At 50.0% G+C, this 10,454-nt stretch overlaps 1 protein-coding gene across 7 annotated transcripts in view; it reads right to left on the minus strand.

The window, feature by feature from the left end:
* Nucleotides 1–8,825, minus strand: part of HOMER2 (homer scaffold protein 2) — a 104,724-nt gene extending 95,899 nt beyond the window's left edge. For all 7 annotated transcript variants that reach the window (XM_067698169.1, XM_067698178.1, XM_067698159.1 and 4 more), the window contains exon 1: nt 8,548–8,825. In XM_067698169.1, coding sequence (XP_067554270.1) covers nt 8,548–8,552 — 5 coding nt within the window. In that variant the 5' untranslated portion in view covers nt 8,553–8,825. The remainder of the gene's footprint in view (nt 1–8,547) is intronic.
* Between the last annotated feature and the right edge of the window lie 1,629 nt (nt 8,826–10,454).

Below are 10,454 nucleotides of genomic sequence, written 5' to 3' on the forward strand. Positions count from 1 at the left end.
GGCCCATGACCTGAAATCAGCCTTGACGCTGCCTCCACCAAGACCTCCTTTTCCTGCCCTTTGGAGCCTCCCGAAACAGGCTCCATTCCTCTTCCCCAGGAGGACCTTTTCTCCATCACCCCACGCCCCCCCAGGACAAACAACTCTCCTGTTCTCCATTTATCTCAACAACCCCAGTTAAAAGCTTTCCCAATTAAAAATCCCAAAAGGGATCCAATGCCTGGGCAGCAGGGTCTACAATATTCCTCATTAATTGGATCCCTGTGGACAACCCCTACCCCAAAACCCACAGACAAGATTTCCCCCAGAGCACAAAGGGAGGAAGGAGGACAAAGGGCTGGCTGGGCAGGTCTGCCCCTCACTGGTGATCTGGACCAAGATCTCCCCAGGACAAGGCAACAAAAAAGGGACCGTCAGAGCCCCCCTGGTAGCTGGGTCTCAGCCTCAACTCGGCTGGGAGGCACCTGGGTACCAAAGGGTCTCTTACTGCACAGCTCTCAAGCTAACTGCTTTGGCTGGTGGCGATGCCTTATCCTAAGCTTTTCTGCATGGCATGAGGGGGCGCCACGGTCCCCAATTCCTCAGAAGAAAAAGAAGAAGAAGAAGACAATCAACCAGGCTTGTGAATAAAACTGTTTAAAAAGAAAAAAAAATCTCTAGTCGTTGACAAATGTCTAAATGTGTTCCCCACACGTGTATTTTTATTCTAACAAGCTCATTTGAAATATAATTTAAATAAATTCTACCAGAATGATACCATATGACTAACAGCACCCGGCGGCAGAACTTCTGGAGGCTTCATCGTACATTCAGCAGAGGTTTCCAACCTGACACTGTTCCCACACAACGCACACCCGCTATAGGACACCGGCTCCTGCTGCCAGCGCGTGCCTCCAAGCCTATAAATACGACTTGGGGGCAGCCTGCGTGAGCAATACCTGGAAGTGCAGACATAGAACACACGGGGCTTGGGGACCAGCGTCTCCAAACACATGCCAATTTAGAAAGAAGCTCTTTGCCTCAATTCCTCTCGAGGCTGCTTTTTGCTTAATGTATCTTCATGCTAGAAAAAAACCAAAGTCTAACCCTCAAGACCCACAAGGTCAGGACCTGTTACACCTGAGAGTTCGAATACTCTGAAAAATGCTTTTTCTCCAAAATTTGGATTTCTCCAAATCTGTTTGGGGGCTGCTGTTCACTTTCGTCTGACCCAGGTGAAGGAAGTTTTTCTTTTCAAAGGGAAAAGGAGCTCCCAGCCCCACTCCATATGCCAAAAGGAAGTCTTTCTCCAAAGGTTTTAGACGCCAATGCTGGCTGAGTAACATGTCACAGGATTTACCCAGGTGTTTTTCTTTAATTGCCTGACAACTGAAGCAGGGACTGTACCCGTCCCTCCTGTATGTGTGTCCCTGCCAATCCCCTCGTCAAGGGAAGCCTCTCTGCAGGAGGGGCCTGATGCCCACCAGACAAAGGGCTTTGCAGCAGAAGGGGTGCTCAGGGGTGGGCACGGGTGCTTTCTGCTTGTAGAGCGCCTTCTCCTCCAGGTCTTAAAGCAGAATTACTCTGCCCTGATACTTCCAAACAAGCAGAAACAGTTTGAGCAGCTGGGTCCTGGTCCACCAACACCCTTAGCAACAACGACGAATCCTTGGTGTTCTTACCAAGATTCACTAAGGAGCAGTGACTCACTCAAAATTACACAGTCACTGCAAATTACCCAACGTTAATTGTGATCCTGGTTTCCTCTACCATTTCTTTCCTTCAGCAATTCATTTAAAGCAAACAACTGCTTTAAAAGATTATCAAAATGTCGTTTTTATTTTTTAAATTATACCCTGCCTTGTTCTAGAAAGGACTTAAGCAGGTTTGCAAGGATGTATAAAATTCAGCAAAATGACAAATCAGAAGTAGTTTTGGATTTAAATGATGATGTATATTTATAGTGATTGGTGTGGAAAGATGTCCATTCAAGGTATTTTAAGTTGAAAAATTTATGTTACAAAACAGATGTATGATATGATACCATTTGGATAAAAATATACTTGTTTTATGTAGACATAGATCTAGACACGGAGACATATATATTCCAATACATGGAAAAGTCTGCAAAGACAGACATACGATTGCTGATGGAGGTTATCCCTGCAATGTGGGATGACAAGTAATTTTCACTTCCACCTTTATGCTGTTATTTTTTAGTAGGAACATGTAACATTTTTATAATTAGAAAAAAGCAAAGCTATTTACATTTTGTTAAAAAAAAAAGCGGTAGATGAAAAAGGGTGAAGGTAAAACAAGGGCAGGGCCATACAACTGAATGAGGAATAAAGGTAAAGGATGAGGTCTGATAAATTTGCTAAGGGGGACCGCACATCTGTCTCTTAAGTTCCCCAGAAGCCATTACAGAAAAGAAACCTAGTAATTTACACAAATCATTGAGTCCAGCGGACATAAACAAACCACCTGCTCTGCTCTGGGTCCTCCTTCAGGGGACTGTGCACAGGCAGCAAACGTGCCCTCAATTCCATTCTAAAACCTTCAAGGCCAGTTGTTTCAGGACTGTTTCCAACAAGAATGATGGCATCTTCCCAAAGTGAGAGTCAACCCAAAGTGAGTTTTCATTTATTCCTATTCACTTATTCGTTCAGTACATATTTACTTAGTGTCTACTCCATGCCAAGTACTGTGTATTTTTCCATCTCTGACACTCAGGGTGACGCTAAGGGCTTCTAAATAATGAGGGTGATCCTACATGCTAATGGTCTCCCTAAGCATCTCCCCATAGTGTACTGGGGCATCTTTCCTAAGTTCCCCAGATAGTTCCTCTGACACCCTATGGATTACAATAGTTTGTTGAAACTCACACATAAAGCTGGTACTTGTATATGTGGTTTATCTCCTCTTCCTCAAAACTCCACAAGGGCAGGAACTAACTAGTAGGTTTGCTCATCCCGGATCCCCAGTAGACTCTCCAACTGCCTTACAGACGAAGAGACTGAGTGAACCTCAGAAAGCTTAAAAAACCCACAACAGGGGACTTCCCTGGTGGTCCAGGGGTTAGGACTCTGCATTCCACTGTCGTGGGCCTGGTCGGGGAACTAAGATCCCAAAGCCGCACCGCACAGCCAAAATAAATTAAAAAACAAAACAAAACAAAACACCCCACAACAGGACCAAGAGAAGACAAGTTTCCTCAATATATCTGAGAGACTGTTATCTATTTTAGTCAACACAACCCCAAAGAAAAGTCTGTAATTTGTAGGAACTATGTAATTAGGTGTGATTCAGAGGGAGTGGAAAATGAAAGGAGAAGGAATGGTCATCAGAAGAAAGCTAATCGGTATAGATTACCAAAAGAAGGCCCACGGTGTTAGATAACCAAGATGGTTACATCGCAACGTAATCTTGGCTGAACAAAACAAATGAGTGTAAACTGAAGCCAAACAGAAATACAGTAGATCTTGTTTGTAAACACTGACAAAATCATCCACAAGCCACGACAGCAGACAAGCTGGCTTTTCTGTTAGCCTTCTGCAGGCGGGTAAAAAGGTAATTTACAACCCCAGTGATCGGGTGAGAGCCGACAGCCTGAAAATGAACCCAAGTCACAATAAAAGCTAAATGGCTTGCTCTAGCATTAAAAGAAAACTGCATCCAAATGTGATTTCTTTCTCTCTTGGCCCTTGCAACTCTCAATTTAGTGTGCTATATAAAAGGTAATCCACAGCTTCCAGGCCGTAATCCAAGCAAGGCTGCCCACCACATTCAAGCATTAACTCAATCAAAAAATTTATTGGGGACCCATTAGGTGCTAGACACTGTGCTAGCTGCTGGGATTCACTGGTGAAAAACAGAAGACTCTGTCCTCTAGGGATGCTACTGGGGAAGGCAGATGATAGACAAGGAGGTAGAACTCAAACGACAGCAGGTGTGCTGTGGTGAGCAATTGTGGGAACAAAGTGTGGCTACTGTCAGCATTTAACAGGGGTGGTCAGGAAAGTTCCCTGAGCAGGAGATCCTGATGTCAAAATGCCAAGGATGAGAAGGAGGAAGGTATTTGCAGAGTCAGGGCAAGAACATTCCAGGAAGAGGGAAGAGCAAGTTCAAAGACCTCCCAGGCAGGGCAAGAAAAGAAAGGAGGCCAGTGTTAGCAGAAGGCAGTGAGGGATGCCCAGAGTGACTGGGATGGTGGGGCACAAGCCAGCTGCCTATCGGCTGGAGGGTGCTTAAGGAAAAGAGTGATGTGACCTGATTGAAAAGCCGATCACTCGGGCTCCCATGTGGAGAATGGACTGGAGACACCCCAGAGTGGAAGCTGGGGGGACTGTTAGGAAGTTAGTCCAGGAAGGAGGCTACAGTGGCCAGGACTAGAGTAGGAGCTATGATTCTAGGGAGAGGAGAATGCACCCCAGATAATATCCCAGAAGTAGAACCCCTGGGACCCACTGACAGCCTGGATGTCAGGGGTAAGGGAGAGAAGAATCAAGGACGACTCTTGTAAATGGGTGGACGGTGGGGCCATGGACTGGGATGGGGAAGAAAGAGGGAAGGAGAGATCTGGAAGGAATATCAAGAGCTCCATGCGTGGACAAGAGCAGGAAGCCCTGAGAAAGGGCTGTGTTAGAAATACAAACATGGGAGTCACCAGCATATAGAGAGTATTTAAAGCCATGGGGGGACTTCTCTGGTGGCACAGTGGTTAAGAATCCACCTGCCAATGCAGGGGACACTGGTTCGATCCCTGGTCTGGGAAAAGCCCACATGCTGCAGAGCAACTAAGCCCGTGCACCGCAAATACTGAGCCTGCACTCTAGAGCCTGCGAGCCACAACTACTGAGCCCGCGTGCCACAACTACTGAAGCCCGAGCGCCTAGAGCCCATGCTCTGCAACACGAGAAGCTACCGCAATGAGAAGCCAGCGCACTGCAACGAAGAGTAGCCCCTGCTCGCCACAACTAGAGAAAGCCTGCACGCAGCAACGAAGACCCAACACAGCCAAAAATAAATAAATAAATAAATTTATAAAAAATTTTAAAAAGGGGCTTCCCTGGTGGCACAGTGGTTGAGAGTCCACCTGCCAATGCAGGGGACACGGGTTCGCGCCCCGGTCCGGGAAGATCCCACATGCCGCGGAGCGGCTGGGCCCGTGAGCCATGGCCGCTGAGCCTGCGCGTCCGGAGCCTGTGCTCCGCAACGGGAGAGGCCACAACAGTGAGAGGCCTGCGTACCGCAAAATAAATAAAAATTTTAAAACTTAAAAAATTTTAAAAAGCCATGGTGGGGTGGGGTTGGGATGGGATAACATTACCTAGGAAGAGAGTGTTGACAGCAAGAAGGAACCAGGACAAGTTCCTAAACAACCCACCCCATCACACTGAGGTCAGAAAGAGGAGCAACCAGCAGCAAGACTGAAGAGGAGCCGTCAGGAAGGGAAGGGGAAACCCAGGAGAGCGTGGTGGGAAGGAGGAGGGAGTGGCCATGGCGGAGGAAGGCTGCTGAGAAGGGCAGGAAGACAAGGACAAGGTCATCAGTGACCCAACAGTTCTGGGGAAGAGGTGGGGACAGAAGCCAGACTGTAGACTGTGAAGGGCTAACAAATGGTAGGTGAAGGAAATGAATGGAGACAGTGGGTTTGGATATCTCTTTTGAGATGTTTTCAGGTGAAGGGGAGCAAAGAGGTGGAACAGAAGAAGGACAGGGATGTAAAACGAGAGATGCTAAAGCTGTGCTGTCCGATATGGCGGCCACTAGCCGCTTGTGGCTATTTAAACTTGAATTAAAAATTCAGGTCCTCGGTCGCACTAGCCACATTTCAAGTGCCCCAGAGCCACATGTGGCTGGTGGCAGCGGTACTGGACCATGCAGATACAGAATGTTTCCATCAGTGTGGAAAGTTCTACTGGACAGCACTGAACTAAAACATGTTTGTGCACTGATGGGAAAGACCTTGGAGAGAGAGGAAGGTGAGAGAACAAGAAATGTTCCCTGACAAGGTGAAAGGGGATGGGATGAATGGTCCGCCAGGAGGGGTGAGCCTCTGGTAGGACAACAGGTGGGAAGGAAAACACAGGAGCAGCTGCACACGGGACTGTAGGCGTGGCAGGAAGATGAGGCTTTTCCTTGGACTGTGGCTCTATTTTGTCAATGAAAAGGGACGCAAGGTGTGCATGGGGAGGAGAGAGAGGTCTGAGAAGGGGAGAAGGTATGAAGCAGCTTCCTTGGGAAGTGAGAACACAAACTTACTGGGGAAACCACACACTTAATGCAAAATACTTCTCAGAAGAGAAGCGGGAAATAGCAGTGAACATCTGAATGAGGAAAAGCATCTTAAGTGGGGAAGAGATAAACTCAGGGTTTTTTTGTTTTTTTCCCTTAAATCTTGGTCATGTCTAGACAGTAGAGCCATGACAAAGCTGTAGGATCACAGCAAGACTTTCTACTGGCTGCCCTTTCTTGGTTCATCCCCCTCCATCCTACTCAACTCTCGGAAAGGATGACATTGGTTCTATTTTCGGTTAAAATGGCTCCCTCCACCCTCCTCTGTCTGTACTGCTTACCCAGCCCTTAGCTCCATCTCAACTTACAGCCATGGTTTGTACGTTCAAATAAATTATAGAAGAGGTGGATATATTAAAATGGCAGAAGTAGGTAGGAGTTACAAACCAACCGTTACCTACAAGAAGTGAGTAATAGATATTTATCAGATGATGTTAAAATTACATGAAAGGCATATTCAATGTTTAAACAAAATCTCCAAGCTACTCCTCCCTGCTTCTCTACAAACAAAAATTATTTTCTGACATTTTCTTTAAGCTTTTATGAGTAAACGTTTTCATTTCCACAGAACTATTTGTTCTCAACCACAGAACTTAAATATTTGTTTTTGATCATGCAAGTGTGTTGGGTTGGTTTTGTGTTGGCTGGGGGGAGGGGGGAGAGAGAGTGTTAAAATTACCCAGATCCCTTTTATCTTCCATCTTGAGACCTACATCTGCGAACTCCTTCTTCCCATACTTTTTTTTTTTTAAAGTATGAAATCTGAGAGCCTCAAAGCTTCCCACTGCACAAAGAGCAGCCCTTTCATCGCTGACCAAGAGGTCACTGGCAATGTTACAGAAAAACTGCTTCCCAGCCAGGCTGCCTCTGGTAGAATCACTCACACCTTCTGCATGTGTGAAGTCTGGATCCGCACCAATGTCTTAAGCAAATCTCCTGGCCCCTCTCTGTCCCCCCTGACCTGCCCATGTTGGTCTGGAGTTCTCACACTTCCCTTCTCAAAATTCCTCTTGACCTCCCTCTGTTTCCTCCAAACACTTTACAGACCACACAGATAAAATTCACTCGGTAGAATTACTCCAGAAACTTACCTGGAGTAAAGTAAGGAGTAAGGTGCAACAAAGCCACTGACCCATGAGAGCTGGGTCAGGCCACCAGGACAATCCTTCCCCTTTCCACTCCTCACCAATCCCATACAGGAGAGCAAGCTCTCTAGACCCACCCAGCAGAAGTCTTTGGGTCTTGAGAAGCTGTTTGAAGGCCGCTAAACTTAGCAGCAGGGGACACAGAGACTCAGGAACTCTGGCTCACTTACCCACCCCCCACTCCCAAGCCCACAGTCAGGCTGTGGCTTCCCCTCTGCCGATCCGCTCAGCGTCCTTCTACAAACACTCATCAGCTGCCTGCCCAACCTGGGAGAAATCACCCCACCACTTCAGGCCTCAGTTTCCTTATCTGTACAATGGGAATAGCAACCGTTCCCTGAGTGTGCACAGCACATCATCAATATGGGCTCACATCGGGTAAGCAGATGTAAGGAGTTAATTTTGTGATTAGCACAGCGGCTGCCTGACTCACAGCGCCTACTGCTCAGAGAGACGCCAAGGAGAAATCAATTCTGCTTTTTAAATTACTTTATATACTCAGAAGCATTAGTCACTTCGACAGAGTACTTCAACTTCTCTCCTGAGCATCAACTCAGTTGTTTCAAAGACTGAAGCCTTATCTACACATCCTCAGTCATCTCAAAGCAGACTCAAAGTCCACTATTACTACACTGGGGATTATTATTATTTGGTGTGTTCCCTTTCCAGGAAAACTTCGATTTTCATTTTGTTTGTAATAAACCCAATCGTGCAGAAAGACTAACTGCTTCTTAGACTCCAAAACACAGGCCCTGGAGTTGATCGCGCCCGGAGCGAGGGGACCACGGAATGGCCGAAGCACGGAGGCCGGCCAGGGTGCCTGTCCCCGCCCGGTGCCCCCGCGCCCGTGCCCGGGCTGCCTGGGAGGGGAAAGGCCACGGACGCGGAGCTGAAAGTCCGCGCCCAGGCCGGGGTGCCCCTGACCGGTGTCCGCGCGCCGGGCCGGAGGGCGCGGAGTCAGGCGGCCTCAGGCTCTCGGGAGCCGACTGCTCGCTGGCTCCAGGGTCCCGGCGCGGGGTGTAGGGGCGCGCTCGCTCTCGGGGCTCCGAGCCCGGGAGACGCGAGCCGCGGCCCCGCAGCCCCTCTGGGGTTGCGCGCGGGGTGCGCGCGGCGCGGTCTCACTCACCCCATCTCCGGCGCTGCTCCGGCTGCCGCTCCGACGGGGCCTCTCGTGTTCGCTCTCCGCCCGCTCTGCAGCCGCTCCCCGCGCGGCACATGCGGCAGCCCGTGCGCGCCCGGCTCAGCCCCGGCGCCGCTCCATTCCGCGGGGCTGCGCGCCTGCCGCCGCCGCCGCCGCCGCCGCCGCCGCCGCCGCCGCCGCCGCCGCCGCCGACACCAGGCGCGGGCGGGCGGGCGGGGTCTTGGTCGCCGGGGGCTGGGCTGCTGCGCTCGGGCGGTATCCGCCCCGCCCCGCTCCCGCCGCCCGGCTCCTTACGTAACCTCTTGGCCCCCGGGGCCGGCGCCCAGCCGAGGGGCTGGGAGCACGGCCGTGTGTGCGGCGTCCTCCTGGCGCCGCCCCGCGGTCTCCACCCCCCTCCTGAGCACACCCCCTTACCTTTGAGATTCGGCATTGGCTCGCCCCCGCCCCACGCCCACCCGGGGGCTTGGCGCAGTGCCGCGAGCAAGCATCCAGCCTGCGGGGATATAGAGGCCCGCTCGCAGCTGGAGGGGACTTGGGGCGACCCTGAGTTTGCAGATGCTGGAACGAGGCCCCAGGAGAGGAAGTGATTTGCCCAAGGTCACACATTCAGATCTGAGCTCAAGGTCTTCAGAATCTGTGATGGGCACGGCTATGTCCCTCCTTATAGCCCCCTTTCATCTTGCCGTCCACCGCCAGGTGGGTGGCTCAGGGTACCCCCACCATGAAATTCTGGAAGCCAGCAGGGCAGGGAGGATCCTACACCCGCAGCAGGTGTTCTGGGCTCTTCCCTGGGTAAAGATGGGATGGGGGCTTAATCAACTTGGCTTAGAGCAAGGGAAATGGAGATGGCAAAAGTGGAGCTTAAAGAAGGGCAGTCTTAATCTCCTTTCCACGTATCAGGTCCGGATCCCCTACTAAAGGCCGACACTGGGACTAACCTAATCTTCATCCCCCCTCTGGGCCTTTCGCAGGATCATTTTCTGCTGAGAACATACTGCCCACATTAGCCTGGGCAGGATTTTTTTTACTCAGGACAGTAAAAAAGTCAAGGAACAAGCATATAGAGGAGGACCAACACCCCAACCCTACCCTCATGTCTCCTGGGACCACAACTTTACCTGCTAACACTCAGGGTCTTCTCATGTGGCTAGCGACTCCCTGTGAGTAATTTTCTCAATTACAAATCAGATCATACCACTCTTCTTAAAATGCTCCAGTGGTTTCCTTCCCACTGTCCTTGGGATGAAGACAAGATACTGAACATGGCTGTAAGGCCCTGCCGCATTGTAACCCCATTGCCCTCTCCAGCCTTTTCTCCTCTTATTTTCTCCCCTTGCTTTCTGCCCTCCAGCGAACTGGCCATCCTCCCTTCAGCCCATGCCATTCTGTCAGTCTGGGAAGATTTTGTCCTCTCTTGTCTCTGACACCCCAGCCCCTTTGCCTAGTCCATTCCTACTCATTTTCAGATCTCAGTTAAACTGTCACTTCCTTGTGGAACACTTTACCTAATGCCCCAGACAAGACTGTGAACTCCTGTACTTTTTCTTCATTGAAATTATTGTTTGTAATTTATATTTGTGAAATTATTTAGTATGTCTCCCAGGCACATCTGCACACTCTATGAAGCCATATCTTTTTGCCCATCATTGTCTCTCCAGTGCCTCGAACTGTACCTGAAAGTCCTCTATAAATATTTGTTGAGGGCTTCCCTGGTGGCACAGTGGTTGAGAGTCCGCCTGCCGATGCAGGGGACACGGGTTTGTGCCCCGGTCCGGGAAGATCCCACATGCCGCGGAGCAGCTAGGCCCGTGAGCCATGGCCGCTGAACCTGTGCGTCCGGAGCCTGTGCTCCACAACAGGAGAGGTCACAACAGTGAGAGGCCCGCGTACCA

The sequence above is a fragment of the Pseudorca crassidens genome, chromosome 1, assembly GCF_039906515.1.
Source record: "Pseudorca crassidens isolate mPseCra1 chromosome 1, mPseCra1.hap1, whole genome shotgun sequence".
In the NCBI taxonomy this organism is placed as follows: Eukaryota; Metazoa; Chordata; class Mammalia; order Artiodactyla; family Delphinidae; genus Pseudorca; species Pseudorca crassidens.